Here is a 19,010-nt window from a genome sequence, read left to right as displayed (position 1 = left end):
TTCATTTTTCCTTTAGACTGTGTGATTGCTATAAATTTCTTGACACAGGACTCATTTTTGATAGCACTAGTATTCTATAACAACGGTTGCAAAACTGTATTCCCTAGTTGAAGAGCGCCATTAATGACTGTTGGACAAAATCCTACCTGATTAATGGTATAAGCTGACAAAGTCCACTAGAGCTTTCTTGGAAGTCTACGTGATATTTTAAGGGAAAGAAGAAAAGACCCATTGTATATAGAAAAAAAACTTTTTATACGGCAAGAACACAAGGAAAGCACTAATTTTAGATAAGCTGATTTTTTATTTCAGTGTTTTTTCGAAATGTTTATTATTAATTGGGTGAAATGGAAAAGAGAAAGAGGTGTAAGCTTGCTGTAGTGAATTTTTCCTACGGACGAATACAAGATACATTAATCGAGACCACAAGAACTATCGACATTATTGCTTTTGATACAGATTGAATAATACCGTGCATTTATATAAATGACCAAACGTAGAAATGAAAGGAACAAGTGCTTTGGGATAGTTATCCACATTTTTCGAACATACTTACAAATACTAAATTAACTAAATCACATACCTGGTCATTACTGTTTCCGTTTCTTTCGACATTATAGTTGATCAATACTCCCACACTACTTTCATTTCTTCTAAAACCTAAATGACCAGTTGTAATCAAGTTTTTCCGTCCTTAAAAGTGGTAGACAAGAATTCACAACAAACCTGCCATGAAATCAGCCACCGTTTAATACTTTTAATACATTATATTATACATTTTAATACACTGTGCCTTTATACCAATCACCTTAATATAATATTATGCATTATTACATTGCACATTTCGTAAGTTGTCAAATTATTTATAAGATCACATACCAAAACATACTTACAGTATCACATTTTCAAAATTTAATACTGTGAACAAGTGCCTGAAGCTTGGAACATCACGTTTGCCATGTTTAAATTCATTAAATAATTCGAACAATCTCTTATCCATTTTCACGGTTTTTCTTTTCCTTCTTTATTAAGAGTACACTTTTAGTTCAGCTTTATTAATTTGGGTTTCCTCGATACTTTGGTCTTTACTTACGTTACAAATGGTTGTTCAGAAGAAGCGATTATGACTAACAAGAGCACTAAAGGAGTGATTTCATCTTTCTGTTAAATTGTTCGTACGCTCTTTCTTTTCAGTCGTAGCCTGATAAAGTTTCACGTTTATTTTGGAAAGATGGGAGGAATGCTTCTAAATTTTTCATGAAGAATGTTATTTGAATTACACTTAACATTGTAAAATTTTCTATTTACAAATGTATATTCAAAGTAAATGAATAAATTATACATTTTTCTTCAGATATAAATTCCTTTAAATAAAAAAAAAATCCTCCTTCAACAAAAGAGAAATCCAATAAAATAAAAGTTAATCCATCCAACACCTTACCAAATTGTTTAGTATCTTCGTATTCAATTAGTTTCCAACATTTCTTTATAAATATGTCTATTTTTATTTCAGAGAAAAAAGCGTATACCAATCACCAAGAACTGCACAAATGATATATATCTGCTTACATATTTCAGAACGCATAGAAAAACTACCATCACCATACCATGTCGATGTACTTTCTAACTTATTTAAGGAGAGGCTAGAAGTGAATATAATGATCTTATTTCCAGGCGCTTGTCTATTAGCTTACAGCAGTAACCTCCCTGGCTCAGAATCTCTGGTAACCCACTTGCCCTCTGAAAAAAGGAAAGGAATATAGCACACCTTTTAAGTAGCTAATTGAAAGTGTTAAGTCATAATTAATTACTCCTTCCCTAAAATATTTCCATATCAAAACATAAATCTTTAATCTGGAATCTGGAAACATAGAAGATACGGAAATATATCTGGAAATAGAATAAGCTACGTTCATCCAAAGATCGTTCTATATGAAATTATACCTAGGTAAATGCATATTTTCTATAAAATCTAACCCTATATGCGCTTAAAGGAGCATTAGCTTTAGAAACCTATGCGCTAATGATAGTACATACAGGCATATTGGAATTATAAATGCAGACTTACTTTTTTTATTTTAATATATTCGTATTAAATTCGTTTCTCTGTCACGACTATTAGTTACATACTTCCAACTACAAAGATCCGGAAAAAATACAATAAACACATGGTGAAAGAGTGAAATTGACTAACTGAATTTAATTAAGACTGTTTAGTTCTCCAAGTAAAATCCTTCGTCGTTGACACCTAATGTCGCGCTTTAGTGCCATGTTTGGAATCGGCACTTTCTCAGTCCCCGTAGCTCTTTGAAGAGATTTGGATATTATTTGTTACAGATTCTCCAGTTTTGTTCGAGCTTTATTCTGTCCACTCTTCGCGCATATTTTTAATCTCCTCAATTAATGAATTGAGCTCATGATTATGTTCAGGAGCCGTCGTCCCTTCCATGGTCGAGATGTAATATTAATTTTGAAATAATCTCTTTCGAGTAATCATTTCATATACCTCTTTCGAGTAATCATATACCTCTTCATAATTTTGCAAGAGTACTTCGAAAAGTCTTTTCGTACTTTTCCGAAACAGTAGCACGCAAATCCAACCACAGGATCATTCTCTGATTCTCCTTCAGACAATTAATGTTGCAAATATATAACTGAAATTAGCTACGGTGCGAATAAATTCCAATGTCAATTTTAACTTCAAGCTTAAGTAGCTAATAAATTTATTAGACCCTCAGATTTTCTTTATTCAAAGGTAGAAAATAACTATGAAATCGCTTTCTCCGTGAGTTGATAACGATCTACGCAGGATAAGCATGCAGATTGTCAAAGATAGCACGATTACAAATAACCACGATATTTAACCCCTCAAGTCGGAAGTTAAATACCCATCAGCTGCTGCGAGAGGCGGTAATTGTAAACAGGAGTGCCCACAAAGGGAGGCTATTACGCATACTGCATCATTGAAATATTTTGGGGGGTTAGATCTATTTAAATATGTTTAAGGGGGTGTAAAAATTAATCGAAAAGATTTTTTTTCATGGAAGAACACCTACGGATAGACAATTGAGGGGGGGGTGCGTCATGGATATGAGGGGGGCACCACTGTTTTAAATCACCAAAACAACAATTTTCGCATAACGTGACAAAATTGAACGTATCTTTAGAACACATATGCTCAATTACAATGAAATTTTCAGGAATTCTAAACGAAATATTGCTCTACCCAAAAATGTATAAATAATGATAATAAAAAATAATAATAAAAATAAAAATTACATGTTACACTTATAAAGTATTGTTCCTGTCTTGTGTATTTGTTAGGTTAGAGGTTCCCTCAGTTTTACAACTTTTCTCGTCTTTCCAACTGTGACATTAATATCGGTAATAATATCAGTACCTTTACCCTCGTACATAAAAAATCCCACAAAAAGCGTGACGAGATTCACAGAGCTCAAAAGTTTTGATACCAAATTTCACTGACTTGCTTGAAATATGTTACTTGAAACCTAATCTTCCCCTCCATAAAGTAACTGATTCATCTATTGCTATATTTTCCGAAGGCAAAAGTCACTATTGAAATGTTCCCTTAGCAATTCAGCTATTTTCGAATTTATTTAGGGTCTGGATATTAATCTCGTTTCCTGTTATGAACAAAATGTAAAACTTTGCATATGAGTTCAAACCTATCCCTTTATATCGTATTAGGAAATATTAGGGTCTTAACAAATGCAGAAGACTTGAGAAGGATCGGACGAGGAAGGAGTGATATATTGGGTCTTATTCTGTGATGTTTGCTAGATGGATGCTGAGTAAGAACGGATTTCGTACCTTACTTGTTGAACTGTGCTGATTAAGTGAGGACCACGTTGTGTCCAAAGAAAACAAAGAAAAAATTAAGATATGTTTATTTTATCCTTTGTAGCAAATAAAATGCTTTCAACACATAGTATATTTTAAATCATTTTGTCTTTCTGCATGACCGTTAAATTGAAGGTTTCGTTGTTTATTTGGTAGACATGATTACCACTTTGCAATTGAGAGTGTATTTGTGCACAAACGTTTTTAAGAAATGGGCGGGATGAGGAGTTTTGGGACATTAAAGTAGGGTAGCTTTGAGACGTCTCATTCCTGCCGGTTCAGTGTGTCTCAAACTTCCCGACAATATATGTGAAAGTGGATGATAAAAATATAGTTTATTTTCCACTTTCTGTTTGCAGTGCATCTTTTGCAGACTTTCTTTTAGCTTCTCGATGTTGCCATATTACACTAAACTGGTTTCTCCAGCAGGTAGTCACAGCTTGTCCCTGATGAATATAATTTAACAAGACATACAAGAATAAAATATATTTTATATAGAAAACCGAATATTTTATTCATACTAAAGCTCTTGTGTCCGCATTAATGCCTCTTCTAGTTCTTAATTAGAGCGTTTGATTTCAGGTGCTTTCCTGGTTATGGATAATCAAATTTCAGCTTATAAATTTGGTTAATCGATTGACTTATTTTTAGATGACTGATTTATTTTTAGAGCTTTAAGCATCTATGTTCAGACTAGAACAGGAGTAAAGAAATTGGTATAGGAAAACAATTGACAAACACACTTTGTATCATTATGTGAGGAAAATGTAGACAAGAGCTTCTAGAAAAAGAGTTTCGTTTGTTCATAATCGGAAACCTTGAGATATTTTCTCTGATCGGGAAGAAGAACTTTTGGAAGATTATCTAATAATAGCATCAAAGGTAAATTATGGCCTCTCAGCCTCAGCAGCACGTCAACTGGCGTATGAATAGCAAAAACTCACCAGAAAACCATTACTCAGGATATTTCGTTTTAGCAGCAGGACCGTACTGGCCAGGCGGGAAACCGGGAAATTTCCCGGTGGGTCTTGGACGGTGAATTTTTTATTGGGCCCTACACCTCGTGTCGTAAGTATCGGTATATGAACAAAAAGGCATACGGCACGCACTCCTCGCATACAGGAGAAAGGAAGCGAAGGACGATAACACGTCGAGTACCGGTAGTACAGTCAACTAATCCTAGACCAGAGTTGACAGTCCATGATGTGAAAACAGCCTTTAACGTTTATCGTAATTCAACTTTTGAAAGTTCCCTCATTTCCCACTCTGCTTTATACTTTTGCTAATATTGAAGTATTATGCTACATTGAAAAAATCTCAAGTAATGCCAACATCTGGAGTTGTGAAAATCTATGAGATGTGTGATAAGGAAAACCACATTTCTGTTAAGTAGTTCCGTCACTTGTGGACACTTTTAAAGGTATGTTGATATTTCTACGTTAGCAACAAATTGACTGATTGTAAGGCATAATAGCATTTCTCAACTGCTGTGTCGCAACACATTGGTTTGTCGGGAATACATGTCAGGTGTATCGGGAGATTTTAAATATAATATCTTCTTATATTTCTGATGGTAATAATTCTTTCTCACATTCCTGCTTAAGAGTCATAAGTTTCTTTTATGTAAAAATGTTTCTCTTCAATAGTCTTACGTAATTTGCTGGTGAGATTTGTATCTCATAATCGTTCCATAATTTTAATATATATATATAATTTTAATGTATATATTGTATGTATTTATATATATTGTATGTACTTTTATGTTTGGTTTTCTGCATAGCTCAAATGGAAAGTTAGAAACGTGCTTTGGTGTGCCCCCCATAAGAAAGGTTGAGAAGCGCTTGTCTAGAGTACCGTTTAAAGATTAACCGCAGTGTTACATTGAGCAACATAAATGACCTTAGTTCGATGTAGATCATTACGAAAGAATTATGTTATTCTACTCGTATCGGGGGCCAGCACTGCGAAAACGTCCAAACTGTTATTCTTCTTTAGTTTGTATGTACGCTATGTAAAACGCACACTAGCGCTTGAACACTTATTCAACCAGAAAGTGCATTTTAAAGGTGTCTCGAACGTGTCGCGCCTTGAAAGCTCACTATTACATAATGAATATGGGGAAGATTGGGTTATTTCTAGGTCTGGCTTAATGTAAAGGCCAGCACATATCTTCCTGATACGTTAGGCAGTAGTTAATAAAAAACACCTAGGTCGACGTGTGTAATCTCCGCTCGCTAATCAGTGACAAACTATAACATGAGTTTTGGTAAGTCAGTGTATATATTTACGTATATACATACCCTTGCCAACGTCACCACAGCGCAGTCCCAGTTGCTTCGCTTTCCCTCATTTGATTAGATATTTTTGGTATTAGTGGACATCCAGCACAGACTAGTTCGTGTTTCTACAGTTTACGTACATACTATTTTTGCTGTCGAGCTTGTTCTCTGCAGACGTGTCCGCAATGCCCCACATGCTTCGTCCAATGCTTACTTGATTAAAAACACTCCTAGATTTATTGGCACCCTACCACAGGTTAATTGTGTTTTCCTTTGCTTAGATAGTTATTATTTTCTAGGAATTCTAGCCTTTTGTTATATAATGAAGATGGAATTGCTATTTTTTTTTATTATAAATAAATGTAGATTTATAATATTCAGAAAGTAATTCTAGCCTTTTGTTATATAATGAAGAAGGAATTGCTAATTTTTTTATTATAAATAAATGTAGATTTATAATATTCAGAAAGTAATATTCAGGGACTAGGAAAACATATTTTCATTATCATTATTTCAAATGCTTTACTTTAGATAAAGACAAATTATAAATTTCAGCTTTTGCCACAGATTACTACCCCCTCCAAAAAAAATCATGCCCGTATCATGCTGCGTGAGGGAGGGGTCAACATACTACCACATTTCGACTGTACCGAGGGGACTGCCACTGTGAAAATAAGGTTTATTAATACCTATTCTTTCATAAGGGTCCATTAGGTGTCACCCTTACGGAAGATTCATATATTGGCGATATTGGACGATCTCATTGGGAAAGAAACGTATTTCACCGTCTAACATTAATGAAAATAGTTGAAACAAAGAATAAGCGACCCACTCTATTTCTCGTGCCTGTGGAAGAAGATGAAGGCAAGATATTTCACATGTAAGTGCTACCATACAAGAGTATGGTCAACCAGGAGCATCATTTCAGGTTTTGCTTTGGGGGGAGGGGGCAAGATCCTTCATATATATATATATCCAGTGGTGTATTTACGATTTTGTTTCGGGAAGGGCTTTGCTAACTTTCGGTGGGGCTTTGCCTGGAAATTTGAAAATTCTGCAAGATATTTCATTTACTTTACTATACTAAGTAAGATTTCGGGGGGGGGCTTAAGCCCGGAAGCCACCCCCCTAAATACGCCACTGTATATATACATACATATATGTATGCTCTACCTTTTCAATTCATTTTAAAGTTATATCCATGTGTTAGCTATATATTCATTAGAGTATATTATATCACCTGTGGTTCATATTGTTGAGCACAAATGAAAAAGCACAGAAGTGCATCCTCATATTACCTAAAAATTTCAATGGTAGTTATATATATTATTGATACATGGCTCATTTTTTCTGCAATATCTTAAAATCAGTAATTTAAAAAATAATTAAATTAACAATTAACATCCATCTCTATTCAGTTCCGACTTTGTTTACCCATAATTTATCTTTCTAATAACTGTGCGTATGTGAAACTCAGGAGGCAATTGCCCCCTCCTGCCCCCTAAATGACGTCTCTATGGTCAACTGGAAGCACACATAGAAATGAAGTCTAATTTGGGCTCACTTTACACTCATATATACACACAGCAAACAGCTGAAAGTTTCATGAGGCCGACAATAGTTAAAAGGGGATTGGGCTTCTCCTAGTCACTCCTAGCTACGGGCCTAATTTCGAAACTTCATGGTACGTTACTGGAATTAAAATATCTACTAATCTCTATTTCGGGGCTTATTTATTTTTAACTAACATTAGGACACATTATTTTATATATATTGTGAGTACCAATATAGTGGACATAGTAATTACCCTTCCGTAACAACAACTCGTTCTTAGTGTTATTGAAATTGCATGGGTTATTATTTATTTATATATCTGAACTCAGAAATAGAAATGTTTCTATACCTAATAATCTTTGATCCTACGTGCCAAATATAATATACTAGAAGTGATAATAAATAACAAATATGATCGCAGAGACTGGAATACTTTTAATTATGTGGCTTGCATCTGTGTTAGGTAAGTCAAGAGTTAACTACTCTATTCCGTAAAATTTTATGATAATGTTTTCTGTACTGTGTTGATAAGATAGGACTTGGACTTAGTAATTAAGCTTATTGTTAGTAGGCATTGTGTGTTTTAAAGTTCACATTTGCTGTATTCTCAATTGCTCCGCACAAATTTTCACCTTCATATCACTTGAGCAGTAAACTTTTACAAATATTCATCGAAAAGTTTCAGATAAATAAACTTTCTCTGTTTACTTTACCAGAGCTAATGTACAAGGAAATAATATAAAAGGTGAAATGAAGAGCTACTGTCCCAGTTGCTGGAAAAATTGCTTTAAAATATACGGAAGAAATGTTAGTTTGGAAGTCCGATGCATATGTTCTCATGATATATCGAGATCATACCTCTCACATATACAGTAAGATAGAAATACGAAATGCAAAGTGTGCTCTTAAACACGTTCGCAATGAGGAACCCATGATGATTTAAAGTGCTACTTGAAGGCAGCATACAAAGTGATCGAAGAAGTGGGCTTAAGTTTAGAGTTGCCCCTCCAGTCCAGAGTTGCCCTTGGACTTTGCAACATACAAAAAACAGTGCTTAAAGTATTAAAAATTGTTACATCTCACTTAAATTCAGTATTCCGTGGGCTTCACAAAAATTTAAAAGGTTTTCTTCATTATTTTTGGGCATCCGTTACACCTGTTCGCCATATTCGCCATATTTTACAACTACCATGCTGCTGAAACCTTCCGCGAATGCTTCCGCATCCGGCAAATAGTACTAACTTCCATATATCTTTTCTCGTATTAAACATAACTCTCCTGACGAATTTATATTCCTAAACATCAAATAAAAAATTCAAATTATCATTTCTTACCTCATTTCTCCTGTAAATTTTACTGATTTTTATAAAAAGCGGAGGGGTAACTCTAAACTTAACCCAAGAAGTGTTGTACAGCTGTGTCACACTTAATGTGTGTTTTATGCCATAGTGTATTTCCACTATATCCTCGTTTTTCTGTATACCCAACATCACAGAGGCATGTGCTCCCTATGGAAGCATACCCCAGGGTGTCCCATCAGCTCTCTGCTGCGTTCCTGCCCTCATTCGGTTAGATAGAATTCTCGGTTTTGTCCTAGCCAGCTAGCATAAGTTGGTTATTGTTTTTAGCACTGGTTTTCATAGCATAAGTCACCACACTGTATTTATACCCATAACGCAGGACTTTGGGAATAATGGCAGACTTTTTTTAATGATACTTTTTGCTAAATATAGCCTAATCTTGGTTAGTTTACGTTAGTTTCAGTTAGCTTAAAGTAAGTTATGTTAGGTGTTTCACCTGAAGTGTAAGTTTGTGTCTTTTCTAAACATTAATAGGTTTTCTAAATATAGCTTTATTTTGCGTTGTTTAAGTTAGTTTTGAGCAGGTTAGGTTACGTTACTTTAGGTGCTTCACTGGGAGTGTAAGTTTGTACGTTTTTTTTAAAAATTGACACTTTTTTTGCTAAATGTAGATTAATTGTGGTTAGTTGAAGATAGTTTCGGTTAGGTTACGTTACTTTACGTTTTTCATGGGAAGTGTAACTTTCTATTTATCTTCACGGTTTATGTAGATCGGCAACGGGTTCTTTTTTTTAAAACTAATTTTGGCTCCGGTAACATTTGGTGTTCTTCCATTATATACATTGCACTTGACAGATAACTCACACAGTAATTACCCTTCCGTAACAACAACTCGTTTCTCTTGTAAACATTCTGCTTTTTTTAAAACCTATTTTTGCCTCCCAATGCAGAGTTAGCCCGATTTACGGTGCAGGATATATTGTCTGGGAGCCAATATGTTAAAAATATAAATGTAAACTATTGTGAGTCACAAAAATATAGTATACTAAGGAATATCTAAGGAACTCACTCATGTGGAAACCATATTTAGGGCTTCCAGACGTCGCAGTTTAGCTGGAATAGTTTTGCGTTTACTTCAATTATTCTCCCAAACATTCTTGGAAACTAAGATCTTCCGATTTCCCTCCAAACAGGCACGTAGCCAAGGGGTGGGTCCGGGGGGTCCGGACCCCCCCCCTAGAGACCAGAAATGAAAACTATTAGGGAAGGATGAAACAAAATGAAATGAAAAAAAGAAGGATCAGCGTTAAAAATAAAAAAGCTACAGCAAGCTTTTGCTTACTATTTCTTATGAAAAGATTTGTATTACTTACAATACATGGTGGCGAGGTGAACAAGATAACCTGGAAGAGTCAGGGAATTTGAAATTTCTAGAAAAGTTGCGGAATTCTCAGAATTTCTGCTACTAGTCAGGGAGATTCCAAGCTTCCGAAAGCATAGTGCCGTTGTGTAACAGCGTGGACATTTTCTATCATAATTTTTCGTCATCGCATCCTTGTAGTATCAAACTTGATATTTCAAAAACAATTTTCTACTGCTCCTTTAACCTGTCATTTGGAACAGACAGTAGTTGACAGAATAATTAAAGCAAAAATTTATGTGGAAAAAAGTTGTTAACAGTTGATTGAACAGAGAAAGGAACGCGGATATTGTAAAATATTTTACAAGACATTATTGAGTATGTACTTCTTATAATAGTTAAGGTCATAATGAAAAGAAAATTGTTATATTTGAATAAACAGAAGAAGGAGGTAAATATTGTATAATCCTTTTCAATACTTTTTTTGTTTGTTTTACTCGAGATTTCTTCGTCATTTATTAAAATACTAACCAAGATATCCTCACAAACCAATATATGTTGATAATAAAGTAGTTTAGATTGATCGAATTCCTGGGCCTTCAGAATTTCATTTCACTCCCCCCCCCCCCCCGTTATGAAATCCTTGCTAAACGAACCAATATATGTTCCAGTAAAATTGTTTAGAATGATCGAGCCCCTGGTGTGATGACCACAATATTTCATGCAATGGACCCCCGCCTTCACGAAATCCTGGCTACGTGCCTGCTTCAAAACATAAATTAATACAATTTGTGCGACATATAAAAAGGAAATCATTTTTATCATTAATCGATTAATAGGAATCATCTACTCTCTGCCAATCATTTTTACTGAGTGCTGATCTATTATTTATTTTTAAATTTTTAAGAAGCATGGCAATACTACATTTAGAAAAGAATCGTTTGGTTTTTCAATCTAGGAAAATGGCTGACTTAGTCATAAACCTTGGTAAAGTAATATGGAAGAAATAATTTATGTGAACGATATCAATATATAATACTTAATAAGAGAAACTCTGCTCACTGGTCTAAGAGCTACCACACGCGCCATATATAAGTATGGTTCTGGTTTCGATTTCCGGTAGGAAAGCATTGTGTTGGTACGGATTCCACTTTAAAATATATATCAATGCCTCATACTGCCTCGGTGCTGAAGAGGATGCTACTAGCCTACACTTGAACAAATTATGCTTCATAATAGTAGCACTTTTAGAATATTCAATATCCACTTCTCAAATATTCTAAAGAGATCCGAGGTTCGGTCTCAGGCAATGTAGCTTTGTCGGGGACTACATGGTTTCCGTACGTTTTCTCGGCTTCTACACGATACTTCCAGTTAGTGATTCACTTTCTATGATTACTTCAGCCAGTCATCAAACTCCTTCAGCTCCTTACAAAGAACATAATTGTTGGGCGTTAAACAAGTCGTTCATTTATTTATTCTTGCCAAGTGCCTTTGGTGCCTTAACCTTATTTGATCTTTGGTTGCCTTCGCTTATTATCGCTACATCATGCTTCCACATTTTACCAGTGGGTTAGGAAACAATTCCTTTGTGTGAATATATTAGGGATGGGCAAAACCGGTTTTTATAAAAACCGAAAACCGGTTTCTATAAAACCGAAACCCGAAAAACCGACATTTCGGTTTTCTCCAAAACAAGTTCGGTTTTCACCGAAACTGTTTTCGGTGAAAACTTTTAGGAAACACAAAACTATGTGGAAATGGATTCGGTTTCCGGAGAACAACCAAACACCATTCTGGTCAGAAATAGAACAAATTTTGGAAAAAAAAACTGGAATCGATTTTGAAGAAAACCGAAACCGGATCAAGAGAAAAACCGAACCGGTTTCGGAGAAAACCGAACTGGTTTTGAAAACAGAAACCGGTTTCGGTGAAAAACCGAAAAACCTGTTTTTGTGCCCACCACCAGTAAAATATATATGAATCGATTACTGGTAAAAGGGTGAATGTGCAGTAAACACATTTTTCGAGAAATGACAAAGAAACTTCTTTTTTCACGAGTCGGTTCGGTTGATCAAAAAAAGAAAAATGTGTGTAAATATACATGGTTACTGATTGTTTATTAGCTATATAGGATGTAACCGTAAATTATGGTTTAATCGACAAAAAATATTAAACTTTGGGTATATACGCCCTCTTAACAGAAAACATGGAGACATAAAATGTGAAACCAGGGTTTTTCTGAAATATATTTAAAATTTTAGACATTTTTACATTGGTAGTATATTAATGAAAGACAAAGATACTAATAATAGTAATTAGTAATAATAATAATTTGAAAGCAAACATTTTTTCCCAAAAAGTACTTTTTTTTAAAAAAAAATCTATGTCAGGATAAGTTCTGAATTAAAACTTGTCATCACTGGTTGCCTTACTCAGACTTGTAAAGTACTTTGAATCCAGATCTGAAAATACTGAGGTTAATGCTGGAATATACTTTAGCCACCAACATGCTAAATAAAAATCTAGCAAATATTAATATTGTGCATCAGTATTATTAATCAGTAATCAGTATAAAACGTGAAATTTTCTCACGGCATCTTTCGCGGCATCTAAAACTGTGGCTGCAAAATTGAGACTGATCTTCACCTGGTGCAACGCCAAAGAAGGCAATTATAAGTTTAGGTGGATTTTATTTATGTTGTGCGACGAGACATAATTGGGAATTCAAGGAAGTAGCATTGCATAAGGAAATATTATTTTAATGGTAGGACTTTTGCTTTAATCCAAGCGAGTTTTTTTTAAGTTTTATTCCCCAAATTCTTGAGCTTATGCCCAGATTCAAGTACAGCTGATAGACCAACCAACATTTCACATTAATATATTATATCATATTATAATAATATATTTTATTATAATACTATAATAATATAATTCAATGGGTTATATTTTCAACACGTTCGAAGGAATACATTTCCTTTTACTTATGTGAACATAGGTTCTATTCCATATCATTCCGAAGGTAGGAGTGTGGGTAACTTTTTCGCCTCTTACACCTGCCGAATTTCGTTTGAAACATTCTAGCACACCCTGTAGTTAGGGTGTTATACCTTGTTTGAAAGCTAATGAAACAGGCTTGCAGATTGCATACAGATTGTTTCAGTACTGGATACAAGAGGGAAATAACGGATGGAATTTTTCGAATTTCAATATGAAATTCCCTTTTTTCAACAATTTTACACTGTTCTTGAGTGGAAACACTGTTGCTAGAGGAACAGTATCTGATTCAGCGAAAATGATACTGTATAGTATACAGTATGGTAATTGAAGGGGAAAATTCCCAGACACCTCTGAACATTTCCTCGGAACCTCGTTCCCTTTGTGATTTCTAGGGGGGGGGGGATTGGTAATGACCCCAACCTTCATGTGTAATTACAAAAATTAAATTTATATACAAATTAAAATCATCAGTCTTTCCATTACTAATAAGGACTCTGTGTCGAAATAGAATCTATTCCGAGAAATTTTAGTACAGTGCAGTGGCGTATTTAGGGGGAGGGTTCTCCCGAAATAAATTTGATGTTTTTTCGCATCCATGTAGGACTACAACATTAATCCTTCTCATTATTTCTAAGAATTTCATTGACTTTCCATTTTCTTATGCTCTTTCTTCACAAATAATAGTGCATATGTCCAATTTCATTTCATGTAAGAACTGTGTTGTTATTTTTTTCTATCTTTCGTCTGTTCTACTCTTCTGTTTGTTTTTCTTGATTGCTACTTTCTTTCGTTTCTCCTATTATAGTTTCGACAGTTGTTGGTTGTGATTTGAGTCGGCCGTCGTCAGTAACACCAAAACTATGAGAAACTGATAAGCCAAACTGATGTTCAACATCAACTTGCACGGACATCAGCATAATGGGATTTTAGTTATTATAGCAAAGGAATGTTTACATTGTTTAGTTATAAACAAAGATAATGTCTGAATTAAAGAAAATCAAGAGAATGGAAATACGTAGCCCAGGAAATTAGGTACGTCAAGAAGATGGTTCCTTTTTCTTCTATGAATAGAACAAAAGATTTGATTGTTAAATTTTATATTATATCACATTATATTACATAAGATTAACTAGTCTACAATTGTTGCCATTAAAACTGCAATCAGTATATTTGAGCTTCAACTTGTCTCAACATTTTCTTTCAGGTAAAAATGTACACAGATAAAACTCAATATTTCCATTTTTTCTAAATTGAAATCAGTTTAAGTTGAAATGAGATTACAAATCTTCAACGTGTGTTTGTAGGAGTGTCATTTCGGATTTGCATGGGAGGTAAGATCCTCAACCGACATACGAGTTTCACATTTTTTCCTAGTACAGAATTATTACACTTGATTAAAATATTAATTCTCAAACTCAGGTTGGCAATTGCCCCTTTCTTCCCCGTATTGTGCATAGCTCTCACCGAAACAAAATCCTAAATACGCCACTGGTACACTGAGTTATCCTAAACGCTGCAAAGTAACATCTCCTGAACAGTGAACAGATTGAGGTGTGTTTCAGTCTCTCAGGTTTAGCTCTATGTTTCGTTGGAAGCTACTTTACTGTGAACAATAGATATAAGACAGTTTTTAACAAATAACTGTTTTACCTTTTTTGTATAATACACCTTTTTTTTAACTAAAGGGTTACTACTTTGAATGCATATTCATAATAACTGCGGTTATGCATATTTGTAAGTTAAATTTAACGTGGTGCTCTAGTGATTACACAAATTACAATTATGAGCACATTTTCTGGAGACACTCTCACAGAGGATACCCAAGATCCTTTATACACTGTGTACATTAGAAAAACTGATTTTTCAAGTCTTTTTGAAAAAGATACTGTGAACTAAGAAATTATAACCTATTCTTTTATGTACAGAGTTATTTTCCTGTGAGTGCAAGTTTCTTTTGGAATGTGTTGAGAAATTAACACAGTCTGCGAGACAGAGGCGTATCTTGTGAACTACCGGACCTACCGGCAGCAGCCCTAGAATATTACAAAATAAAGTTATAATATGAACTAAATTATATTAATAATTTTATACTTTCGTATCTTCTTTCAATGATAAAAGTTCCTGAGAATTTGAATGTATTTAGAAAGATCCACTGAATTCTTTGCACGCAGCCCTTTTCGCGAACTTAAGTCTTCAATTTGACAACGCAGCAGAAATCACTCTCTAGCTACTACAGTAAGAATCGCATCAGAGCATTCCCGTTCCCTCCACCTCCACCCACAGCGTACGAACGGTAAAAGCAGTTGCCTCTAGGGAAATCGGTTTCTAGGGCGAGTGAAGAGTAAAAGAAAATTAGACGAGTAATGACAGTGGATTTTGGGAGTCTCTGTGAATTATGTTTTACATCACAAGCCTCGTTCCGTAGCGATTTGCGTTATCGCAACGAAAATTTTGTGTTTTACAGTAGTTTGCGTATCTCTCACAGACTGAGACTCCTTCTTACCTAATCGCCTATTTCAGCGTTCATTATTACTCGGACAGCTTCCATTTGCTCTGGTGAGTAGGGTTACCATTTATCCAATGCGAAATGTAATGATGCTTCATGCAACAAATAAAGGTAGAAATGTAAGATCGTTTTACGATAATACTAATAAGTTAATATAAGTCTTACTAGGGAAGAGAAAATGATATTTATCTACTTGATAAAAGGATGGTGTGAAGTTTTTTTTCTTATTTTGAAGATTGTATAATAAAGTGGAAAACGTTCAATAATAATAATAATAATAATAGTATTCAGGTATTATAAAGGTTAGTGGTAGCACAAGCCATCAAACCAGTATACGCCACTACTGCAAGAGTACACTCTAAGCACAAGTATATTTTTGGCCTACACTAACTTCCCTGCCACCTCGAAGTGCTTGAATTTCCACACTGCTGTATACCAAACATAGAGGTGAGGTGTCAAATTCTTAGCTACATTAGAAGCCGTAAAAAATGCATTCTTTCTAACTCTACTCTAATAAGATAAGTGTTCCAACTTTTCATGGATGACAATGGTCACGAATATTAATAAAAGAATGTTTTTATGTAAAACTGAAAATACAAAACTATTCCCTAACATACGATAGCTCGACATTTCTATGCGGGAACACTCATTACAGTTCTGAAGAACAGATGGCAGTGAAACAAAATCCACTTGAGCTAAAGTTTTCGTACAACATACTACACCAGAATGTTCACTGCAATAGGGCTGTCGAAATAATAAATAATTACTTCTAAAACATAAACAATAATGCATACAGATAGAGACGTAACCCTTCTAGCGTGAACCTACAACGTAATTATTTTGCGCTTGCAACAAATGTTCATAGAATCATCATTCTCGTCAATACACTTTGCAGTGCGCGTCAGTGCATGCAGTGTTGCCCGATGGATGTCTTCTCGGCCCTATTGGACGCTGTAGAATGCCTTTAGAATGTTCTAAATTAACTCTTGTTGTGAGTTGGCCTTTCGTCGGTATACAATGTCCTTCAGCCACCACGATAAGCAAAAATCCAAAAGTGTAAGATCCGGGGAGCGGGGCGGCCGGTGAATAAACGACCTCCGTAATCCGCGATTCATCCACCGATGGGGAAACTTGGAGTCAAGATATTGACATACATTTTGTGTCGCATAAGAGGGACCCAAGTCGTGCTGGAAGTACATTGACGGCCGAGTTTGAAGAGTCACATCTTCCAATAGTACTGGTAATTCATGGCGCAACAAATGCAAACAATATTCAGCAGTCAAACACTGGGGTAGAAAAAAGGGAACAATGATCTAATCACAGATAATCCACGCCCAAACATATACAGAAAATCGTTCCTGATATTGTCTTACTATGGTTACCCTAGATTTTCGTCGCTCTAACGATCCCAGTTGCGGGTGTAGCTTATCCCATTCCTGGTGAAAGTGGCCTCATTTCGGAAAGATGAATGGCAAAACATTAGAATTCTCCTGTACCCGTTGGAAGAAACCAACACATGGTTCACTATCTCCTGGATGGAGGTGTTGCACTTTTTGGACAAGGAATGGATAAAGCCCTTCTCCTCGCAGTACTTCATGTACAGTGAAAAGCATAAATTCTTGAGGTACAAATCAGTGAGTTAGGCAATCCAAGTAACGCCCGCTAAAAGATTAATTACGCCTGGTAGAGAAGCTAGAACAGCAGCATGAAGTTGCTTCCATTTGTTAAAGAACAAATTATAATGAGTGTTTTTGTGCAAGAGTGAGGCCAAATCTGGCTGACGAAATGACAAAAAGGAGTCTTTGCATACTTGTACTCACAGTACACTGAACAGTACCACAACAAAATATACGGACCCCAGAGAGGGCTGGGCTGGGTTCTTCCCCCGAATGATCCATCCATACTTTAATTGATTTGTAGGTAGTACTACTGTTAATAGTTTCAACACTCAGCGAAGGCTTTCTGTTTACTTAAAAAAATAACCTAATACGTATATCGCATAATATGTCCGTATATTATTTGATACCCATATACGAAATTTGAAGTAAATTAACTTGTTTATATAATAAGGTGGAGCGTTCTGCACTTTTGTTGGAAATTCGATGACGGCTAGTGCGGAAAAGGTGGCATTAGTGGCACCGAACTTACTGATTTTGTAAAAGTTTTTGGACAACCCCTTACCCTGCCCCAATGGGCTTAAAGGTTTTTAAGTGTTTGGTTAGGCAACACGCACAACACCAATGACAGAAAAACTACTTGTGGTCGTTTCTAGAGTTACCTGATAGTTATAATACAATTATTTTATTAAAAGACGCTTGCAGCAATGCAAGTAAATAATTTTAAAATGTCCATGAGTCAAAGTACAGCCATATTAGCTCAGTTGTTGGAATGAACTTCCAGATTTTGTTTGGAATGCCACGTTAACGATGATTATAGGCATAGCTCTTCATATAATACGATTTGTTTTTTGACAACTCTTCGCTTGTTATGTACACCGACAGCAAATGCCATCTAGCGGGAGGCTACACAACTTCGTGGTTGCTCCACAGAAACATATTTAAAAATGTTTAAAAATTTGCAAAGGCAAACTAAAAAGTTTGCAAAAAACTTGCCTTTACAAATGAGAAAATTTGCCGAAAGTTCAATGCAAGTAACGAGGTTGACGCTGGCTCAATTTGCAGCAAAGTTGCCTCAGAAAATGAAAACATCTGCCAATACAAACGAAATGTTTGCGACTGCACAGCAAGAAAGTTTGCCAGGACTTTGCTGCAAATATTTTGTGCAAATTTTCTTTGACAAAATTTCCGAAAATGAGCTGATAAATTTGGTGAAAATATTAAAATGTTTGCAGCAACATTGCAGAAAGTGTTTCCACGATCGCAAGATCATGTTTGCTGCAAATGTATCAGGTAATGTTTGCTGCAAATTTATAAAGTGAAACCTAACTTTATGGAACACCAAAATTTTTATAATGTGGATCCGTCTTTTCTTAGTGGTAAGCATTAAATATCTTTAGCTACTTGCCAAAGATAAACTTACGAACGATAAACGCACAGACAAAGGATATCGCAATTTATCTACTTACTCAACGATCATATCTCTCACACACATTCACAAAATACGTCAGGCTGCCTATGTCAATAAAAGCA

At 35.1% G+C, this 19,010-nt stretch overlaps 1 protein-coding gene across 5 annotated transcripts in view; it reads left to right on the top strand.

Annotated features, from left to right (window-relative positions):
• Positions 1–7,724: 7,724 nt before the first annotated feature.
• Positions 7,725–19,010, top strand: part of LOC145685843 (uncharacterized) — a 120,352-nt gene continuing 109,066 nt past the window's right edge. For 2 of the 5 annotated variants that reach the window (XR_014131493.1, XM_081758465.1), the window contains exon 1: positions 7,734–8,157. Coding sequence is in view for 2 of the 5 variants with exons in the window: in XM_081758465.1 (XP_081614591.1) it covers positions 8,106–8,157 (52 nt within the window). In the remaining 3 variants the exon portion in view is untranslated. Of the gene's footprint in view, positions 8,158–14,190; positions 14,388–19,010 lie in introns of those variants that run through there. The other 3 variants (XM_081758461.1, XM_081758460.1, XM_081758464.1) reach the window with 3 other exon arrangements.

This window comes from Thermobia domestica, chromosome 5, assembly GCF_964235325.1.
Source record: "Thermobia domestica chromosome 5, izTheDome1.hap1.1, whole genome shotgun sequence".
NCBI classification, from domain to species: domain Eukaryota; kingdom Metazoa; phylum Arthropoda; class Insecta; order Zygentoma; family Lepismatidae; genus Thermobia; species Thermobia domestica.
The sequence above is the reverse complement of the archived record's forward strand: the minus strand, read 5'-3'. Positions and strand labels throughout refer to the sequence as shown.